Source organism: Scomber japonicus, chromosome 2, assembly GCF_027409825.1.
Source record: "Scomber japonicus isolate fScoJap1 chromosome 2, fScoJap1.pri, whole genome shotgun sequence".
NCBI classification, from domain to species: Eukaryota; Metazoa; Chordata; class Actinopteri; order Scombriformes; family Scombridae; genus Scomber; species Scomber japonicus.
Genome location: NC_070579.1, coordinates 22,915,017 through 22,938,744, shown reverse-complemented (window position 1 = coordinate 22,938,744; position 23,728 = coordinate 22,915,017). Strand labels below are relative to the sequence as shown.

The 23,728-nt window shown below is 39.7% G+C and overlaps 1 protein-coding gene across 4 annotated transcripts in view; it reads left to right on the top strand.

Moving 5' to 3' along the window:
* Positions 1-23,728, top strand: part of grin2bb (glutamate receptor, ionotropic, N-methyl D-aspartate 2B, genome duplicate b) — a 76,067-nt gene that overhangs the window by 41,877 nt on the left and 10,462 nt on the right. For all 4 annotated transcript variants that reach the window (XM_053330369.1, XM_053330361.1, XM_053330377.1 and 1 more), the window contains 8 exons: positions 10,790-10,904; positions 11,115-11,320; positions 13,078-13,249; positions 15,183-15,336; positions 15,694-15,819; positions 17,162-17,391; positions 18,458-18,618; positions 20,151-20,338. In XM_053330369.1, coding sequence (XP_053186344.1) covers positions 10,790-10,904; positions 11,115-11,320; positions 13,078-13,249; positions 15,183-15,336; positions 15,694-15,819; positions 17,162-17,391; positions 18,458-18,618; positions 20,151-20,338 — 1,352 coding nt within the window. The remainder of the gene's footprint in view (positions 1-10,789; positions 10,905-11,114; positions 11,321-13,077; positions 13,250-15,182; positions 15,337-15,693; positions 15,820-17,161; positions 17,392-18,457; positions 18,619-20,150; positions 20,339-23,728) is intronic.

Below are 23,728 nucleotides of genomic sequence, written 5' to 3'. Positions count from 1 at the left end.
CTTTCACGTGAAATATAATCCCAATAATTGTTTTTAAAATAGATGAATTTTGAAATCTGCTGTCGATATCATTGTAAAACTGCATATGTGCTATGAGGGAACAGAAAACGTGACAGGCGTAGCAACAGTAACAAAGATTTTAATTGCCCCTCAAATGAACCGGTTTGTTTTTACTTCAAATTGCCGTCACAGCTGAACTGTAACTTGAACTCAACAATCTGTGTTTTTGATGGAATATTGTTTTAAGTTTAAGCATAGATCCATTAAAAACAAACTTCACTGCTGGTAAAAAAAAGGGCAAATGAAAACTCAATGAGCCATTTTCCTCTTATTTCTGAATGTTTGAAATTCAAATTGGTGCACAAATGGAGCAGAGCGTCATGCACAATGCAAGAAGATGGTCTGAACAAACGCAGTTGAAATCTTTTTTTAAGTCATATGAGTCACAGCCAAAAGAACAGGCTGGTAAATTATCAGAAAAAAAAGTAGTGAAGCACAGTTTAAAATATCACATAAATGCAGCACATGTGCGACCACACACACGCACGCGACGTGACGGATATTCATAAATACCACGCACACACACAGACATTCATACAGTACAAAAACATTAACCATGTTGACACCTTCCCTGAGGAAAAATTGTTTAACCAGCCATTTAAAACATAAAACATAAGAGGAAAAGACATGAGCTTTCAGACTTACAACATCTCATCCTATCTTTATCTTAACCCGCAGCCATCTTTAAAGGAAAACATCCTTCTTTTCCTCTTCCTCTGAACCTCTTCTCCTTATTTTGGCACATTGCGGAAAAGCAGGAGCATTGGTATTCAATAATTAATCCCCATTTAACTTTATAGGGCATGCTTTTACTGTTCACATTGATCACAGATTCCACAGCTAATTGAATGCTCAGGGACAACTGGATTAATGACAAAAGAGCCAAAGAACAACATAAGGATTATGGCAAGCACACAAGCAAACACACAGCATATTACTGCCCTTCAGGGCTAAATCCAATAAAAGTTTAGAATATACTGAAGCCATTCCTTGGGCACATACCTGCCTTTTATATGCCCTTTTTTTCTAAAATAAAATAATTTCTTCTATTTTTTATTATAAAAAAACTTTCTCTATCAATTCAGATTTAAGGGATGTGAATATAAGAATATATTATGTAACATCCCCTGCCATCGCTGCATTAATCTCCAGGTTGAGGTTGATGTATTACTGTAAATTGGGGTCTTGTCTTTTTCTCATGTTTCTGTTTTTAATATTGGGAGCAGTTACGCATGCCACCCAGGATTCCACCACCAACAGAGCTGAAATAACAATAACCCCACAACCATGAATATTTCAGTCCCCAAAGGGCACTATCTGACACAGGGTTAGCTCTCAATCATCCTTCAGGCACACACCTGGGACTTTTCCTGTGTGTGCTTGTGTGTAAGAGAGTAAGAGTGGTGTGTTTTTCAACCAACCATTCCATTTTTCTTCAATCGTCTGAATGAAGGTAGGGAATTTGTATCGGTGGATCTTGGTGATGACCCCAGGGGTTAACAGCAACCTAAAACACACCCACGCATGTACACACACACACACACACACACACACACACACACACACACACAGACATATATTTCCACCTATTCCATCCACTCACCCCGAGAGACAAAAGCAGTAATAAGGCCATATGTCTGTGTGTGGTCCTGTATAGCTACAGGCCACAGTGGGCTGCATGCATGCTGGATTAGCATGCTATCCTGTCAGCGCTGATGGACAGAGATGGGAGGCCCCGGTGAGTCACGCTCTCAGATTTGTTTAGGGGCTGCATGACCTTATGGGGCACACACAAGCATGAATACGCCGCAAGTGCTCACACGCGCCAACACAAATAACACCACAAATAAGTGAACACACACAGAGCTCTAGAGGCCATCTATTGTTTCCTGCCTGACAGAGAGGACAGGAACGCTGGGATAATGAGAAAATGTGCTCCAAGTGGTTTTGGACGAGGCACTAAGGGGCTTACTTGTGTGCGTATGATCCAGGGAAAGGAATGTTTTTATTATTAGTTTGACTGTGTGTGTGTGTGTGTGTGTGCGCACATGTTGCATTCAAATTCTTCCTTAGATCCCTGCGCTGATATACAAACGGTATATATGATGTAAGTGATGATTAATATTTTGTTGTGAGTTTGCGTTTATGTGATCTGATGAGATTTGATCAGATTTGTATTCATGTCTCTGATATTGCTGCAGTGGTGAAATGCAATTCAGTACATTCACTCAAGTACTGTACTTGTGTTTATTTTTCTAGGTATTTCCATTTTATGCTTGTAGTCAACTACGTTACAGGTGGAAATACTGTACTTTTTACTCCAGTATGTGTATTTATTTGACAGATAAAGTTACTAGTTATATTTGAGATTAAGATGTTACATTAAAAAATATATGATTAAACCGGTGTTCCCTAAATTTTTTACCTTGTGACGCTTTACAAAACTGTTTAGTTGGCACTCCTTGTCATGTTTCAGATGTCTATGAGTTTTTAGCACAAAAGGCAGATGTAAATAATTGTTCAAGCCCAAAAAAATACTCCAGTTTATATAGTAGAACTTCTTCCATCCTTCCTTGTTAATCTTGTTTTTTTTCATTGGTATCATTCAATCATTTAGTATTTTTACTCAAGTGTAGGATCTTCCACCACTGGCTGGTTAAGTGTGTTTGCCGTCAGCCTTCCAGTTGAGTTTATAAGACAATCTCCTCCGCAGACCAGTCTAATACTTGTGCTGCCTGTCACGCATGTAAGGCGACCATATTACTCTCATCCTGTGTCACCTTTAAAGTATTTTTTCCTGCAGTGGGAGAGCAATATTACTGCATTTTTTTAAAGGCCACAATAAAAGATGCTGTCTTTGTGTTTATTAGAGAGTGAGCAGGCCGTTTCACGTAGCCTCTGGGCATCTAGAGCACAAATGTCTCTCTTCATAGATGCTTCCTTACATGGATGAAGGTCACAGTATCAAATTTACACATGGTTACTTGCACTTCATGTCTCTGACAGCTTTCTGTTTTACTTTGTTTTCTTTTGTCGTTTCCATTTCAACAAGATATCTGTCTGGACTGTGGATACTTCACCTTTAGTCTACTTCCTTTTGTTCCTGAATATTCTTTGCTTTTCGTCGTTCCTTTATTTCCTTTTTTCTGTGATGCTCTCGCATCAGTTCATTCTCACTGAGAAGCTTTGAGTTAAATTAAGATAAATGTTGAATTAGAAAGCCACGATGGCTCTCCTCCACCCTGATTAATTTTCTTCCTCTATCAAAAAGTGTTGATCCTAATTTTCTATGTATACATACGTCATAATGAGGGAGGATTAGTGTGTTAAAGGACAGGATTACTAATATTGAGCATGAATTAAAATGTGCTCATTTAACTCTTTCCTCCCATTACAGTTAAAATTAATTCATGTGAGGTAAATGGCATAGAAATAACCAATCAATAATTCCTGTGGCCTGTATAGCAGTGGTTCACTTATTGCATCAGTGTACACTATAGTGCACATCTGTCATACTGTATTGTCTGCCTCCTGGATGCTCAGTAGCTCATGTTTAATTAATTCAACATTTCAGTGTTATTTTTGTCTTTTATCATGCTGTTTTGAATTCATTGTTTGATGATAACCTCAATTTTTACTTCTGTTGTATTTAAAAAAGGGTGGATTTTAATTAAAGCAACACAATAACTCCACAAAAGCTGAAACAGTTTTTGGGATGGATTTGGACAATTAATAAGGTTTGTCTTTCATTCAGTATAAAGACTACCTCCTGTCTCATCTTAAAACATAATTATTTTAACAGTGATTTGTAACAGTTTTGGAAAGGACAATTCCTCACAATATATTTAAAGAAGAAGTAGGTGGTCTAAAAATGTATTTGTGTAATTACAATGTTACAAAGTTGCCTATAAAACTTTCCAAATTTTATCAATAAGCTTTGTTGGCATGGAGGCTGTGCACACAATTTCTTTCCACATAAATCAATAATTTGGAATGATGAAAGTATTACTAACAGGAACAAATCTCTATATTATCAAACTTGGGTTGACAAAAATATAATCTTTATAAAGGACCTTTTTGATGACAATGGTCTACTACTGACATATGAGATCTTCCTTAATGAGAAAGCGTCTCCTGTCAAGCCCAAAGAATATGGGTTAGTAGTTAAATCCATTCCTAATGGTTTATTATAACTAATGAAAGGCTATATAAAGCAACTTGAGATCTCATTGTATGCTTTACATAAATGGCGTTAAGTTTATGAGTAACAACTTTATCAAAAAACATATCATAAAATGTTTTTACAACACAAGTAACACCACATGGACATTTTCTTTTTCAAATTCTCATTTTAAGGACATACATTGGCGTAGAGCATGGCTTGTTCCTTTTAAATGTATTTATCAAAGACACTTAGAGAACTACATTTCAATTTTACACAACATCTATCCAACAAATATTTACCTTTCTAGATTTTTAGAAACAGATGGCTCTTTTTGTAAAACTGAAAAAGAGGATGATGTTCATTTATTTTGTAAGTGCTCATTTTGTGAGATGTGGAAGATGTCTTAAACCATTTTTATTTATTTCCTTTTTTCATCTTTATTTATATTATTTTATATTGAAACTGTTGTATTGGTCTATTTACACTTCCTTCTTTAATATTTTATTTAGGATTCATGATCAAACAACATTTGGTCATTTGATTTGTTGGGTATTGTGTCATAAACATATGATCACCTTCTACTTTAGTTGGTCAATGTATGTTCACTTACTGATGTACGCACATACTGGAGTCCATCTGAGCAGTGACTACCCATCTTTGAATGGAACTGGACATATCAAATCAGCAAAGTGATTCATAATTTCCACCTCTGTCTTATTGTGTTTACCTGTGTGGTTATGTAGAAGTAAAGAGATCTACAGTAACAGTGATAAAGTATCAAAGAGTTTACTTGTGAGGGAATATTGGAGAGTTTTGAAAACATTTTGTGGCAGCATTGCATTCTGGTCCTTTTGAATGTGCTGTCAGGGTAGGAATTATTATATCTGCTTCTACTACAATGGATTTATGCCTGTATGACTGATAACGTCAGCACCAAATTGTGACTTTAAAAAATAAGCTTTTCATCTTTATGTATGTATATATGAGCCAAACACATTTACAGTAACATGACATCATATTGTGCGTGTTATACAAATTATCTGCATTCATATGAAAAATACATGAACTACTAATTGGGGCCAAAAAAGTTAATTGTGCTGTAAATATCCAATAGCTGTTTTTAATATTGAATTAAATGGTTTTCGGTGGCTTTCTCCTTTAATGTCCCCTGCAGCAATGTTGCTCTAACAGTGTCTGCTGTCAGATGGAGCTAAGATGTTCCTTCCACACAGATATTATGCATTGGTTGATTAATTAATTAATTTTTCATTTAAAACTGCTTCAAGTCATTTTTGTTACATACTTACATAATCATAAATATTACATATTTCAAATTTAAGTCCCACCCCACATTTATTTGATGTTTTATACACAAGCCTTTTAAAGTAATCTTGGCTCATGTTGGAGTTTCCTTGTGGCATAAAACTGTGCCTTGGCAAGTTCCCGCCAATGAGATGAGATCATCAGACTGCATATGGAGCCCTTTTAAGAAATTACTAGAAAGCTTGTCTATCTCACATTGTGCCATGTTCTTTATTAATATCCTTTTTTAAATTAAGGACTGTCTTTGCATTAAAGACATATTCTTGACTAAACCTTAAAAACAAAAAATCAGATCATATTTTCTGAGATCACAGACAGCCACTGAGACATGAACGTCACTATTTGATGTCTGTGGACTGTGGAAGGTCAGCGTCCTTGTCTGTTAAGCCCTTGTTCACATTTGAAATGAGAGAGGTCTCTCTCTGATGCAGAGCTCCCTCTCTACAGAATCCACAGGTAGCTGTCTGATGTCTCCTCCTCAACAGGGGTCCTCATGGACCCAGATCACATGGCACTCCTGTGGACTCACTTATTAAAGGCTGCAGCTCAAAGAGACTCTAAGCTCTTACATCTCTCCTATGTGTAGTCCACATCACTCTGCGTGTGTGTTTGCGCTGTGTGAGCTGTGCCACCAGCAATAAATGAGTCAACAATTAAACAAGTTATTATATTTGTGTGCTCTATGTATCACATCATGGTATTAGGTTTTTCAAAATTCTGTATCAATACCAATGTTTAGAGTTATTCAAGTAAAGTGAAAGCCACCAATTCACCTGGATGAAAAGCTTTTAGTTTATAGTTGCAGTTAGTTTGTAGTTTGTTGCTACTAGCCAGTCAGATATCTTCATGTCTAGTATAGACTATATTATATTGCCCAATAGCTGAAATCACATTTTCCCTTAAGGAGCTTTAATGAAAAAGAAAGACTATGACATCACTCCAAATTGATTTTTTTTAATTGCGAAAAAAGTCAATTTGGAGTTCTGTCCTAGTCTTTCCTTTTCATTATTAACCACTTCAAGGATCCAGCACCCAGTTTTTGTGGTATTATCATGAGTTGAGCGCCTTATTATTCCTCAAGGGGTTTTACTACCTGCATAGCATATGACACCCCCTATACTTAGACGCTCTATTCAGATGAGGAAAAACTCCACACAACAGGAAAATGGAAGAGCAACAGAGGAGGGATCCATATTTTATATTCAAAGAAACACAGAAGCTTTAATTATCACACATGCTGGGGATAACACACACATGCTCATCATGTAAGTTATTATGGAGTTATTATAAGTTAATAAATTATTAACAGCTAGCTGTTTTTCTCATGTGAATGTCCTATCAGAAAGCACAGTAATTCACCATACAGTATATACGAATGTGAACTAATACATTCATTCACAGTGATGCACATACTGATTCCCTTGACAACCAATAATCTGGTTCAAATTCAAAACACAATTCAACTTAATTTTGTCAGTAGCACCAACATTGACGACAGGGGCTTGTCAGTGGCGACCTTTTAATAATTTTAATGATTTAATGTACATAATACTTGATCAAAATTGCATTGAATAAAAAAATAATCCATGATGTGGTTTTGATATTAAGGGCATGTCAGTGCACTGCTAATTCTTTGTATTGCATTGGCTCACATCCTGTTTGCTCCTGTGTGTCTTATGTGTACCTGTTTAACTAAAATATTAATATTGAAGGTCTTAAATGTATTGTATTCACACATAGGCCCCCAGTCCTTAGTGGCAGAGCTCCTGCACCGCATGTATCGTGCATTAACATAATTTACCATATTCTGTCTCCTCACACAGTCACTGTTTCTATCCTACAGGACTTGTAATATGAAGTACATATTTCATCAGTATTTGGTAACTCTTCAGAGGCAGGTCTTCTGCAGTCATCCCAGATTATGAGTCATCCACCCAAACCTGATACAGTATGTACGTGTGTGTGTGTGTGTGTGTGTGTGTGTGTGTGTGTGTGTGTGTTCGTGTGTGTATGTGTGTGCACGTGTGTGTGCGTGTACCACAGATTTCTTTAGACACGCGCGCACACACGCACACATACGTGTATTTTTACATCCCTGCATTGCAGTCAGTCAGTCAATTTGTGACCCTGCTCAACTTCAGCTGGAGATAAAAGAAATAATTCAGATAAGTCGTATCAAATGGCTCTGAAATACGTTTCGAAGAGATTTGAAAAAATGGGGAGAGAAAAAAAAAGAAAAAAAGAGGGATTGTGTCCATGGCATTGATGATTCAGTGTCTCTGTAACTAAAAAATAAATTCCCCTCACAGCCAGTGATTAGTCGGGGAACAGTTGGTGAGCGAGGCGCACACCAGCGCTGCATATGGCTGTGATCGAGCTGCATGAGGTTCCTTTAGTAGCTCGTCCTGGTTGTGTTTTTTTTTTCCTCTTACAGCAGAGTCAGAGGGGAATTCTGACAAGAGAAGGGATCAAACAGCACATAAAAGCTACATCAATAGTACAGGGCTACAAAATGATAAACAGAGGAGTCTCCTCTGCTGTAAATTCACAGCATGCATCCATCTTTGTAAAGGCACAGGTTAATGTGCGGGCAGATGAATCCTATTGATGTGCGATTCGATGCCCTACTCAGAGGTGAGATGGAGAGATTGATCTGAAAGTGAAAGACAGCATGAGGGGAAGTGGGTAAACACTCAGGTTTATACAGAAAAATACTCCTTTCTCTCTTTCTCTTTCAACCAGCCTCTCTCCAGTGAGATTACTGTTCCCATGGCAACGCAGCTGATTGCATGAAAATTGCTGTGGTTGTTGGTGCCATGGCAACACATTACATTACATTAGGCTGGTGTTAAGAGCCTCCCTGTGTCCCTATGTTGCGGTTTTGCATGTGCTTACACATGCCGGCCAGTCACGATGACACATGAACATACATTCGCATGCAGCCCATTGCTGGTCACATGGGTCGTCATGGCATCAGGGCAGCAACAAGTTGGACCTCGAGAGCCTCCACCCACACCACCTTGATCTTTTTGGTTCGCTATTCAAACTGAGATTATGTTTAGGAGGCTAATCCCATGTTACACGCGCATTACAGCACTTTTAGCGTGCTAGCCAGCCAGTGAGCAGCAATAGGGATTTCATGGAGGCTTGACTCATATTATTGACTTGCTCAATGCATGTAGCCTACTTAGATCTGTGTGTGTATGTGTGAGGTGGGATATAAATATAGTCAAAGACATTACAGATAGAAGTACTGAATGTTCTAGTAGGAGGTACTTGCGATAAAATCTTGGGTAAGTTTCAGGCCCATTGCTCATCTGTTGTCTTGTGAATAGATATATTGTCTTTTTTTCATGCTGTTGACTTGGTTGGAGATGATGGTGGGTAAATGTGAACAGCACCTCCTTTAAAAAATCTGCATGCACGCGCATACACACACACACACGTGGCCCCTCACTCCTTGCATTCAGACAAGATATTTATTTCTCCAGTGGATTGTTTCAGAGGCAGAGCGTCTCCATGGTGATGGCAGCCCACAGATTGGGACGAGGAAGAGTGAGGGAAGGAGGCAGCAGCGAGAGAGAGAAAGAAAGAGATTCCAGCTTATCTGCTACTGCTGTACACTTGTTGACACACATATATTCTTATATGTATTCACACAGGCACTTAATACGCTCGCCCTCTCTACTCCTTCCCTCTGTTCCACCTTTCACTCCGGGTTTCTTGTTTCTCTCCTCACTCTCCTTGCTCTTACTTAACTCTCACCTCCTCCCTGTGCTTACTCTTCATCCCTCTAAGTCTATCAGGTGGCATATTCTGTATGTTTTACCAGGCTTCAAACTGGGTCATCTTTTAGAAAATGAAATCAATTAAAACTAAAGACCACTGCATTAGAAGCAGTGACCTTGCTTTTAGTTCATCGTGAAGTTGAATAATTTAGCTTCTCTTTTCATTATCATACTGCTTAAACAACATATATGTACATATAACATAGAACATATAGGACATGTTGCAGAACATATATTAATATTAATCAGAATGATGATAATATGTTAATTTATATGGCAGCTTTTAAAATCAACAAACTGCTTTACAAACAACAAACATAAAACAAAGAAAAAAGTGAAGATGAGAAAAAAAGACTAATAAAACACCAATTCATATGTACAAATAAACACATAAATACACACAAACAATAAAATACATAAAATAGGAAGAGAGTATTCAATGATAATCTTATCAGATCTAATTTAGATGATAATGTAAAACTCCAGGGTGTCGGACATTATGCAGAGCCACCTTCAGCCACAGTATTTTCTTAACAAGGTAGCAACACATTTCACAGGAGAACATTGCCAGTATTACACTGCCAGTGTATTTGAACTGCAAATACTGCAGTGAGTCATTACAAATACCAGCTGTACATACTTCATGTGAAATGTTTTGGATTGATATTTTATTGTTCAGGACATCTGAGAATATTTGTAAATGAGAGTCCATGCTGTTGCTGTATGTGTGATGGAAAACTGGAAGGTGTCACATGTAGTGATGAATCAACTATTACCAGTATCACCAGACTCTGCAGATCCCCTCAAACGCTACAAAGCATTTTAAGCCTCTTTCAGCTCACAGTTTTGATTTTAAGGCCTTAAAAACATACTGTTTTACTTTTCTATTTTACAGTAGGCAGCTTTAAAGTTAAAGCTCAGTTAAATCCACTGTAGGCAACTTACCAAGCACCAAACAGACAAAGTTAGCACCTAGCTGGTGAACATAGTATGAAGTTTAGCTGTTTAAGAGGTAGAAGTTGCTCAGTGGCACACAAAGCCAAAAAAGCCACTTACTGCTGTAAAGACATTATCTGAATCAAAATGAGCTGCATGCGCCCATGGAAACTGGTTATTTTGCATGGGTTTTGACACTCAAAACCATTTATCCACTGATCCACAGACATCGCTTTCACAATCTAAATGTATGGGAAAAAGTATTTGGTCCAGTGTGCATCATATGACACAGTTTCACAGTTGGCCCAGTGCTGTTCCTGTATCCAGTACTTTGTTTATATATCCATGCTAATTTTGCTGTTGCTAAGGCAACTATTTGTTAAAGCCACAACAACTTAATGTAATGGGGCAGCACTGTTCCCAATAATTTTCAATAATGTTGAAAGTCTATATCTCTAAGTCAATCCAAGTCACTGATTTTGGCATTTCTAACTGAAAGTTGAATTGTAATTCTCAGGTACCTCATGAATGTGACATTTGAAGGCCGTAACCTGTCATTTAGCGAAGAGGGCCACCAGATGTTCCCCAAACTGGTCATCATTCTCCTAGACAAGGATAGACAATGGGACAGGGTAAATATCCTATGTACTCCTTTCCTTTCCTTTCCTTTCCTTTCCTCTCCTCTCCTCTCCTCTCCTCTCCTCTCCTTTCAGTTTTGTATATTTCCAACTTCTGATATGTCACTTTTGTCTTTTTTTCGTTTGGAGTGTCTCCCTGCCATTTAAAGTACCTGCAACAGTAGCCTGTATATCACACAGTCCTCCTCCCACTCACTCATGCAGGTTGGCAAATGGGAGAGAGGCTCTTTGACGATGAGGTACCATGTGTGGCCTCGCTTTGAGCTGTACTCAGGAGCGGAGGAGCGGGAGGACCACCTGTCCATCGTGACTCTGGAGGAGGCACCATTTGTCATTGTGGAGGATGTGGACCCGCTCAGTGGAACCTGCATGAGGAACACCGTGCCTTGCCGCAAACAGCTTAAACTCACGTGAGAATTTAAAGTTGGATCTGGATAGTTTTTTCCCCCTTAAAGACATTAATTTTCCTATCAAAGGAGGAAAACATTAGATTTGTTTTTACTGTGTGAATCCAAGATTAATATTATTAGAGAGAAGTGCTTAAAATAGAACTCTTAATGAGGCTCAGTGTAATACATATTGATTTATACATCAATATAGCTGCAATATGAATTATTTGAAACTTTTCTAGAGTGCTGTATAACCTTCTGCATGTATTCAAAGTCATTTGAACAAATCACCAGTAGTTTTAAAAAGCCATTAAACACTATCTGTACTCAAGCACAACACAACTGTAAATGCTAAAAAGCAAATACAGAAGAGGATCAATAATGAAACATCTACGTACAAAGAGGAATGCTCACAGCCATGCATTATTTTACATTTGTCATAAATGTGTCTCTTGGGCTTGCTTTTTTCTGCCTCTGTAGTTGCATGTTTCAATGGATTTTTTGACTAGCATCTGTTTGATCCTTTACAATATCCTGTGTGACTTGTGATTACCTCTACTCACCTCCCCACTGCTAACTAGATCATTGTCTTGGTTTCTGTCACTGTTTTCCTCCCCCTCCTTGCCTCTTCAACCTGAACCTCTTGCTATCCACTTCTCCTTGGTGTGTGATAATGAATTTTCTTCATTGGACTGCTTTACTATCACTGGCCTACCTGGAATCTCCTGAGGGTGTCCTACATCTTCTGGCTCAGTGGTCTTTTTATCGACTGATCTTTCACCTTGTTCTTTCTCCTGTTCCCCTATTCCCCTTTTCTCCCTCCCTCTGTCTGTCTGGCTCTTGAAAGACATTTTCACATACAGCATTTCAGAGATAGGCAGCAATATGCCACAGAGAATATGCAGGGTTTCTTTCAAGCCCAAAATACACCACGAGCCAGATAGACAGAGCTGTGCAGATTCAGGACTAAAAGTCTCTGTTTGCACAAAAGCATAATATGTGGACACAGTCATCAGATAAACCCCTGTGTTCTCATTATTCTATTCTATATGGGACATATTATCTCAGTAATTATGAAAGTTGTTCACGTATGAGCTGAATTTACAATCCCACAAATGCCTATAAATGGAGGTCCAATCACATTTTTTGTGTGTATCCAAAACAAACTCTAACACGTTTTTTCTTGGTCTGGCACTGACAACGTCCTCTGACTGTGCCAAAGTTGGTATTGTGTTGTTACCCACAGCTGTTATGCACCTGTATCTGCTGTGAGCCAAAACAACTCAATTTGACACAATTCGGTCAAATTTGTGACTCAATGTGGATTATTCTTCGTCCCAGTTACTGTGTAATTTGGATGACAATATGTAAACCTTTTTACGTTTGTTAGAATAAAATCATGCTCATTGAACCTGGATGTTAATGGCCACCGTGCAGGAAAAAAATTGGCTCCAAAAATAACCTAAATCCATCCTTTTCCATTTTCCTTATTTTTTCTTTTTCACACTGCTCTATATACAGGTGTAGTAATGCATGGACACAGATCTATATTTTTAAATGTAACTTTTATTTGTTTTTACTGCATCCTAATCTGTAATGACCCGTTTCCAGCCTGGTTGGTTAGAAAGAAACCTTCATACGTCTGTCTTCTGTCCTTTGAAACACAAGTTTAATGCACTTTAACTCAAATAAACATTGATCTCAGGCTGTTGAAACTTTTTCTCATGTTCATCTATCCTTACTTCCACTCTCCCCTCCCTCTTCATTCCACCTACCAGCAACCAGACGGGTGATTCAGGCATTTACATCAAGCGCTGCTGCAAGGGTTTTTGTATTGACATCCTTAAGAAGATTGCCAAGGCGGTCAAGTTCACTTACGATCTCTACCTGGTCACCAACGGCAAACATGGCAAGAAGGTTAATGGGACGTGGAATGGCTTGGTTGGCGAGGTGAAGACATTTCTCTTCCCTTTACACACAATCACTCTATGTACTCATGTTCACATCCAAAAACACAGAAAAACAACACCTTTGCATCAGCTGTGAACAGCTTAAAAATACCCTCAATGACAGTTTGGTCGATTACAGACCTGCTGGCACACTGACTGATCATGAATTTCACAGCTGGAGCAACACCTCAGCAGAAAACCATACAACCATTACTGAAGCAACACAGAGACTCAATAAGGCATTATACATCAAACAAAATCATATTTGGCATATTTCTCTTGACTTGTGTTGAATATAGATGGCCAGTTTACTCACTACAGCTGCAGGTCCATCTGTGTAATGCCATCAGTTTAGCATGTCATGCTCAGTGTTGTTTATAGCGACCCTACAATCATTTCACTCTTTTCTCAAGAGCCCTGCAAGCCTCCCTGAGGACATGTAACATCATTCATGATTCAAGAGCCAGTGAAAACTAAAGTGATATCCATAATAATAAATAACTGCTGTAAGTGGCAGGAATCAAATTTAACATCTGTTGTTGAGTAGAGAGAGAAGTTGTTATTTCAGATGGAGTACAGTGGTCTTTTTTACAGTGTGTCTTTTTCTTATTTGATATCTTTGATGTAGCCTGAGTGAGGTCACTTATAAAATCAGCAGCACTGGTTATTTGGCAAAAGTGTTGGAGAAACTCTCCAAAAGAGTACTAACCTCCATGCTAGATCAATTAGGTTCTGGATCATAGAAATAAATTATTTGAAAGTTAAAAAGTTGAAGGGAAAGAAGTATTGCACAACAATAAGCAAGTGATAAGACGCCTAATCTGATTCAATTTGTTGTATACTGCTATCTTAAGAATACAAAAGATTTGGATTCAAGTCTGAATTATGTTTCTTTTAAATGTATTTATTATGTCTTATGTTAATTTAATCAACATATCTGTTGTTGGTTCACTCCATCAACCAGTTGTTCCCCACAACCTGGCCTGAAGGGAGGCTGTGATCAGCTCAACCTCAGGAGGAGGACAATGAGGCTCCTAATCAGAGATGAAGAGAAAGACATGAGTAGAGAAAGAGAGAGAGACAGCGATTGGAAGAGAGAGGTAGAGAGGGAGAAAGCAGCCTCAGGGAAAGACCCACTTCTCTCCTGCACACATTACTGTACACATTAGACATCCAGCACAATGCAGCCTTTACAATGTGATGTCCAACCTAATTGATTATGGAATAAAATGAGCAACTTTATTATCATCTTAAGAACAAAGATGAGTTAAGATGCCCAGGATAATATAAAATGATCTTAACCTTCCACCTACTGGGTGTCGTGTTAAAAAATTCCTGAAATATACATCAGCATATGAAAGTCCATTCAGATGTACAAATCATGCACGCATGGATGCGTTAGTCCATGTTCTTAAATGCAAAAGCAAGCAGCTAATGAGTTAATTTGAATGGGGGGGAAACAGCCACAGGAAAACAGAATGAAAAAGAGAAAAAAAGAGAGCAGGCCTCTATACTAAACTGTCACAAACAGAGAAGAAAACAGTGCGTAGGATTCCTGCTCACTCTGGCATATATATCCATTATTAACACAGTCTTTTGTGCTCCAATTTTATTCATGGCCTGAGGCTTCAGAAACTTAGGGCTAAATATACCTGAGTAGACTCAGAGGGAGGCTGGGTTGGTTGGGAGTTGTACACTGACCCAGTGTAGTAATGATCCACTTTTCCTCTCATTTCCCTTCTTCCTAAGTAATCTGTTAAACACTTAGCAGAGACTGTGGCTTTTGTATGAGCTACAGAGCCGAGTTATTCTTCCTGGCACGCCGCTTTTACCAATCTGTTTTTCAACACTGGAGTCCCCGGTGTATTCAGCACTACGCCCACTGACCTTCCATGTTTCCCTCTTGTCTCTGTGTGTCTGTGTTTCACCCGCAGGTGGTGTTAAAGAATGCCCACATGGCAGTGGGTTCGCTCACCATCAATGAGGAGAGGTCAGAGGTTATTGACTTCTCTGTGCCGTTCATCGAGACGGGAATCAGTGTCATGGTCTCGCGTAGCAACGGGACCGTCTCCCCCTCTGCCTTTCTTGGTGAGAAGAAATGCAGCTGGTGTTTCTGGCAGGTGTACAGCACAAAATCAAGAATAGTTACACACACAAAAACATGCTCATAACAGCACAATGACAGAAAGAGATACAAGTAAGTGAGGTTTGCCATAGATAATATGTGAAAACTACAAAATGGCAGAAAATGTTCAGTGAGCGCATCTGCTCATTCACACCTTCCTACCTTCCTCCAGAGAAGGCTGATTTTATAATTTTGTTTAATTTGGATTAATGAACTTCCTTTCTCTGTTTATCCACAACATTCACTCCCTCCCCTTTCCGTTTCCTCTCCTGCTGCACCCTGCTGCACCCTCCCCCCCGATCATCCCCTCTCTCTTTCAGAGCCCTTCAGTGCTGATGTCTGGGTGATGATGTTTGTTATGTTGCTGTTGGTGTCAGCCGTGGCCGTTTTTGTGTTTGAGTACTTCAGCCCGGTGGGTTACAATCGCTGTCTGGCAGATGGACGAGGTGAGGGGAGTGCGCACACACACACACACACACACACACACACAAACACACACTTCATTCAGACCTAGTCAATCCATGCTCCAAAAAGGTGACAATGAGGTACATCTTCATGCAATCTCATGTACTAAAATGACTTACTGGGCAGGCTTTGTTACCTTGAATGCACCATTCAAGCAGAGCCCTCCGTGCGCTAAATTACTTTGACAGTCCCTTCTGAATGAGTGTCAGTGGAGCACTGGGACTTTCTACTCGACATCTTGGAGTGCTTATCTACATCTATAGTCACTTAAGCCTTTTCGCTAATGAAAAGGATCATTGACAAGAACCAGATAGGTGATCTTAAGTATTCTCAGCACCACCGTGTGAACAAAGTCTCCTCTGTTCTTGCATTACACCGACTTTTTTATTGTGCCATTCGCGAATATTACACCAGTGTTACACCACTGCATCTAGAGTTGTAAAACCGATGAATACACTTTAGTAGATCTATTGCCATACATTGAAAATATGTGTCAGGTTTAACGGCGTCTGACAGTACAGAACAACACGATTCTATTGAATCAAATACAGTTCCAGCACGCCGTTAAAATCAATTTGCCCATCAAAATCAATGGTTTAGATTCAATCTATTTTTTTCTCCAGGTTTTACACACCCAGCTCTATTCTCAGGATTGTATTAGTCTGCCACAAGGCAGCCACTCAAGATAAAATCAGAGAAGTGTTATATTGCCGTTCATAGCCTTTTTGTCGAGAACCAGAGGGGATAAGAGTAATGGTGTCTCATTTGGAGTTATGTTTCCTACAGTAATGTTTTCTGAATATCTTCTGTCACAGCAACAGTGTCAAAAATGTCCCCGGTTCATGTGTATAGGATGTGTGGTTTAATCACTAGGTTATGTAAGGCTGTTGTCCTATAGTGCTGCTCCAGCTGTAGCATAATTGTAGCCTGCTGTGTGCTCATCTTCCCCCTCCCCCTCCTCTTTCTTTCTCCCTGTCTCTGATGCCAAAGAGCTACAGTAGGTAGTGTTTCCATCCTACTACCTTGTCATACTGCCATAGAAGTAGGTGGAACAGAGTTGGTCTGTAAGAGTCGGTTGTCACAGCGGTAGCTGAAATAGTGTATGTGGACCGTAGAGCACATCCTGCAATCACTGACAAACTAAAGGAAGGGAATAAATCTAGTCTTTGTCACTGCCATCCATCAACTGCCTCCCACAACAGCATTCATGAGTAAATGCAGATAAAATGAAGTAGTAGCTTTGATCGGTGAGTCCTCTTCCTTCAGTCATCTTTTTTTTTGTACCTCCTCCCTCTTCTCTCCTTTTCTGTCAATGTCTCCCAGAGCCCGGTGGCCCCTCTTTCACCATCGGTAAGGCCATCTGGCTGCTTTGGGGTCTGGTTTTCAACAACTCTGTTCCAGTGCAGAATCCCAAAGGTACCACCAGTAAGATCATGGTGTCAGTGTGGGCCTTCTTCGCTGTCATCTTCCTGGCCTCCTACACTGCCAACCTGGCTGCCTTCATGATCCAGGAAGAGTATGTCGACCAGGTGTCGGGCCTGTCAGACAAAAAGGTGTGATTTTGAGGGGATGTGAGGGGTTTGTGGGATGGAGGGGTTGGTATGCAAAAATACATAACACGGGGCAATGTGAGACTGAGTGTGGATGGCTTCTTCTCTTTATCTGAGTAGATGTCCAATTCTATAAAAGTGTGTAATTCAGGACTGCAAATGATTTTATTCAATATACATATGATTCAGTTTCGTTTTTCAATGATTAAATGAAATGCTTAATTTGTGAAAACTCAAAATCTGTTATATATACATAAGTTAAGTTATGAAGCCCAAAGTGATTTTTTTTTTTTTGACCAGCAGTCAAAAATGGAAAGACGTGGACGTGACGTTTTGGCTTAATACATTATAAACTGTCTAAAAGATGAATAGATATCCAAATTATTAGTTCATTTTCTGTAAATTGACTATAAGAAAGTGCCCTACAAACAAACTTAAATTTGATCAATAGAATAATAGAATAATACAAATTGCTATTCTGTTAATATTTGTCCCATAATCAGTCAATTGTATAAATAATTTTTCATGCAAAACAGAAAACTGACCTAGTTCCAGCGCCTCAATTGTTAAAACTGATACCATCTTTATTGGATTTGTTGCTTTTCTTTGTCTGATGTAAAACATACATTTGATATGTTTGGACTGTTCTGGACTCATTGTTGTTTGGTCAGATGTAAACTTAGACTAAACCTAGCAAATTGTGATGAGCATTTATTACTTTGCTTTACTGATATTTTATAGAAAATGAGAAGTTGGAAAGTTGCAGGCCTCAACTACTCATGTCAAAACTGTTGATTGTAGTTAACATGATGATTCATTTTGAACTTGATCCGATGTACAGTCGAAACTGTCTAAACAAGCCCTCAAGATCCTCCCAAGTCTGTCTGTCTATTGAGCACAACTTGAAGTATTTAGCTAATTTTAAGCTTCCAAAAGCAAAGTCCTACGCTCCTGCTACTCAACAGTGCAGTAAAGGCTATTTGATGCAGCTCAGTGCCTTTTCCATGCTAACAAGCGCTCCTCTGTCATCTTCTCTGTGTGGTTTCTTTTCCGGAAACCCCCACAACAGTTCCAGAAGCCCAACGAATTCTCACCGCCATTCCGGTTCGGCACGGTGCCCAATGGGAGTACGGAGCGCAACATCCGTAACAACTACCGGGACATGCATAGCTACATGACCAGCTTCCACCAGAAGAATGTAGATGAAGCCCTGCACAGTCTGAAGAACGGGTGAGGGGAGAGACAGAGGGGAGGATGGAGAGACAGATGGGGGATGTAAGGAAGGAGGGAGATGAAAGGATCTCAGCAGGGGGAAAAGAGGGTGTTGTGGAACTGTGAGGTCCTGTACTGATGCAATACAGAGAAAAGATGATGAAAGATAAAGGGAGGGAAACAGAGGAAGAGAGAGCTTTCTGGGCAATGTGGGTGGGCAGTCAGTGGAGCTGTGTATCTGCCTGCCACTGGCGCCCAGAATAGCAGCGTAGCCTGTGGTTGCTATGAAAGCTAGCTAATATTCACTCTCTCTGCCCTTGAATGCTAACTAATATTCCCTTCTCTTCTTTGCCTGTCTCCTCCTGTCGTCCATTGTTTTCATCAACTACTGCTGAAGAATTTAAAATTCAAAGCGGTGATGTACCTCTCATGTTTGGGATGAGTTTGAGCTGAATGACCACAGAGGCCCAGAGAGCCCCAAGGCCCCATTTGGTGGTAGTTTGTTACCAAGCTGCAGACTGTCATGTCAAATTTATCTAGAAATGCATACAGGGTGTCCCCATCCTGTGACACATCCTGTATTGTGACCAATTTAGTAAGAATGCAGGCTGAGCAGTAGTCATACTTGAGCCTACAGGTTAAATCTTTTCAAATAGCAGTTGAGATAAAAATATTCTCAACACAACGTCCAACGTAGCTGTTTTTTTCCAAAGCTTTTAACCTTCCTCAGCAAATGAATTATGTCATAATCCTTAACCCCCACCTTCTACTCCATCTGCTGTGGAAGGATGTGAGATGTGGTTGAAAGCTCTGGAAAGAACAAGAAGTTTTACCTTGTGTTGAGGATTGTTTTGTTTGTTTTTTGGCTCTTTTTCCTTAAAGGTTATTTATTTTCTTTTTCAACTATAAAATAGTACAGTAGACCCAGGAATAAGAACTTTTGTTGTCTTATGTTTCCTTTTCTATTTCTACGCTGTGAGCTACCAAAATGAAGGCAAACAATATTTTAAAAAATAATATAATTGCTTGTGAAAAAAAATCAGACCCAGCCCGGTGCTCTATTATTTACTTTTTGTCTGAGTGTCCAAATCCTGAAACATTTTGTCCATAACATGAACAAAGTTTCTGCTAAATATTTCAGTGCTGCTAATTATGCTAGCATAGCCAAAGAGTCTTTTAGACAGTCGTCAGCACATCAACTGAACACATAAAAGATATGGAGAATATACATTCCCGCAATAAATCAATAATTAAATATTTACTTACTAAAGAGCAGTTATTTCAGGGAAATATGACTGGAAATCAATTATTTAAAGCCGATACTACCCAAATGTACTTCTTGTCTTAGCAATAATTAACAGAAAATGGCATAGTAGAAATAATGCATTACCCTCTGGCTTTAGTAAAGGTGCAAATAATAGTTAGGCAGTGCTATACTCGTCCACGCACATTATTGCTCTTTAACCACAATATAAAAGTGACGACAATTCAGACATGCATTTGTTTTCTTCTGACACGTTTCCCCATTTCCTTTCTGTTTTACTCTGCAGAAAACTGGATGCCTTCATCTACGATGCCGCAGTGCTGAACTACATGGCGGGCAGAGACGAGGGCTGTAAGCTGGTCACCATTGGGAGCGGGAAGGTGTTCGCATCGACCGGCTATGGTATCGCCATCCAGAAAGACTCCGGCTGGAAACGAGCTGTGGATCTGGCCATCCTCATGCTGTTTGGAGACGGTAAAGACTCGAACGACACTGTTTTCACTTTCATTTAATCACCTCATAAGTGAAAAGAACATTTAAAGCAATAATGACAATGTTTCCATTTTGCTTTTCTCTATTGTTTGTTGATATAACAGGCCATGAATATACGACTAATAAGAGCTTTTACATTCACTGTTGTTGATTGCCACTTTAAATGGAGAACTCTAAGAATTAGAAGCAATAATGATTTTAATTATGTACTATTTGTATCATAAGATCCTGGTGTGAATATCCTATAAATACTCAAACATCATTATACCATGTAGGAGGTATAATGTTTGAACATGCATATAAAACAGATCTGCTATTTATAAAACATTACTATTGTTTTCTTCTTCATTCGATCTAAAAAAACTGTTAAAGGGTTTAAGAAACAAAGCAAAACGATCATTCACAAATTTGAGTTACAAACTCATAAGTGCAGTGAGGTTGAGTAGAGTCAGACTGGACTCCTCTTTCATGTCAGTGGCTTTAAGGCAGCTGTGACTCATAAGGTGGTCACCGCTGGTTATGGTGACCTGCTGCTAGATCTCAACAGTCAATGGTGCTGTCAAGCTGCAGAATGAGGTCTCCTTAGCGGGGTCGACACAGTGCAGTCCTTCAAGGGAAACTTCAGTATTTTTCAACCTTGACCCTATTTTTCCATGTTTTGTGTCCAAGTGACTAATGGGGACAACGATTTTTGAAATCGGTCCAGTATTGAGTGAGAGCGCTACAGCCGGCAGCAGTTAAACTGGCTGCAATGTAATCTGACAGGGCCATAGCTCCCTGTCAATGTACATCTACTAAAAGTGCTTGTTTTTGCCTCTGACAGATTGTAATGTAATGTCTGACAACATTATGGAAAGGACCATACAGAGAAATAACATGTTTTTCTTTACCTTTCACTTAATCTGTTTGTTATTGTGTCCAAACAAGTCTCACTTAAGGAGAAGTCTTGCTCTGAAATCTCTCGAGAGCTGAGTTGAGTCAAAATCAGCTACATTTTCAGCCACAATTTTGAAAACACAACAAACTACTCCTGGCACTCCTCGCTCCAGATCTGTCATGGCTGAATATTTAGCTGATTTCGACAACAACTCAACTCATCGCGAGATGAGACTTTTCTTTGAACGAGTCTTAGACACAATAACAAACAGACTGGATCAAGCAGAAGGTAAAGAAAAACATTTTATTTCTCTGTATGATCCTTGATTAATATTGTCAGACACTTTTATTTACAATCTGAGCCTGTCCATGGCAAAAACAAATACTTGTAGTGGACATATATTATGGGGCTTTATTGCCCTAAAGGATTACATTGCAGCCTGTGATGATACCAGATCAATTTCAAAAATTGTTGTTCCCATTAATCACTTAAAAAGAAAATTATAGGAAAAGAGGGTCCATGTTGAAAAATACTTACGATTCCTTTTACTGAGCAGCAAGGTACCAGCTAGTTGCAGAAGTGAAAGCTTGAGTGTGAAAGGAGTTTGTTTATTTGGTAACTGTGGAAGGGAGAGGAGGCAGCACATGATAAAGACTGTTTGGGTGGGGGACAGGGAAATATTGACCTCAACTTAAAATAGGTAGAGGGAGCACTGTGGACGAGATTAGTCTTGAAATGCTGAAGCCTCTGGATATTGTTCGACTGTTGTGACTGACATATTTCTTCAGTGTCACATGGATTTCAGGAACAGGGCCCATGGAATGCCAGACTGGGGTGGTCAACTGTTAAATTCAACAGAGAAACTTTTAATATACTTTGATTTGTTCTGGCAAAGTTTACAGCACCTTAGCAAGGGAAACTCGACAAAGTGTTTGATGGGCTTTCTGGTGTAAACTATACGCTCATGTTTATAATCTTGCTTGCTGTAGCTTCTTCGTGCTGAAAGCTATAAAACCACCTAATAAAATACAGACATAAACGCTGTGAGCTCAGTCTCACTGGCTGTGATAAGTGATATGCTAACATTTGTCATGTTAGCATCTATTTCTGTAAAATTTGTGAGACCAGCTGATCAATTCAACAATATGGTGGCAATATCAAAAAGAGGGGCGCCGATTTATGTTTTTGCTTGTGGGTGCTCACCGTGGTGCTTGCATGACTAGTTGCTAAATTGACGTGCGCACATTCGTCTCACACATCTAGACAGCAGCGGCCGCAATAAACAGACACATATGCTCTTTCCTACGTGCACGCACACACACACACATGCACACACACACGCACACGCTCTCTATCACAAACACACACAGTCTACACACTGGTGATGCATACGAGGAGTTATTGTCAATGCAACCTAACGCAAAAGGCTCCAAAGGAAAAACAAACCCTAACCATACACTCCTCCACAGAAGAAAGCCAATCAGTGACAAGTGTGCGCCGGCGCACGTGGGTGCTCCGACCCCGAAGCACCCACAGAATCGGCGCCCCGATCATAAATATCTTCAAGATTCAAGTTTATTTGTCTTCTTGAATATTTATATAAAGAGGAGGTTGAATCTTAAGTGTGTGTATGGCAAGTGGAGAGACTGTGGTGACTCCATCTGTAAACAGATGTGTGTGCCACAGATACTCATTTTTTATGTCCGTCTTTGTTTTGAGCCCCAGCTCTTGTTGTGTGTTTTGGGTAGTGACCGAAAGAAGACAACAGAGTGTCTGCCGTCATTCAAAGGATGCAGTGATCCATGTGGGCCTCAGAGCCATGGCTCCATTATTACCCCTTTTCCACCGAGCTGGAGCTGGTGCTGGTTCGGAGCCAGAGCCTGACTAAGCACCGGTTCTTTGCTTTTCCACCGCCAAAGCTCCAGCCCAGAGCTTCAGAACAGGTGCCAGAGCGAGCACCAACTCTTTGCTGGTCTAAAGCAAGAACCGATTATGTCAGCGGACTGGGGGCGGGGCTAACGTTTATTAGCCGGCTAGCGGGGCTAACGTTTATTAGCCGGCTAGCGGGGCTAATGTTTATTAGCAGACTAGCGGGGTTAACGTTCATTAGCTGACTAGTGTAGCATTTACAGAGGGTTAAAGATTTGTTGATTAGGAGTATTTTTATCATTTTTTGCCAGAGCTGTCGTCTTCTTCTTTTTCTTCTTCTTCTTCTTCTTTTTCTTCTTCTACTTCTTCTTCTTCTTCTTTTTCTTCTTCTACTTCTTCTTCTTCTTCGTTTCCGGCATGCTAGATGCCTTGCGCCATGTTGCTGCCTCTCACTGGTGAATCATGGAAGTGCGCCAAAGGCGCGCGCTGGTATACAGTGACGTAATCACGTGGCTCCTTGCTGGTGGAAAAGCAACAGGTTCGTAAGAGGTGCTTGGAGTAGCACCAACTGAGCACTGGCTCTAGCACTAGCTCCGAACCAGCACTGGATCTAGCTCGGTGGAAAA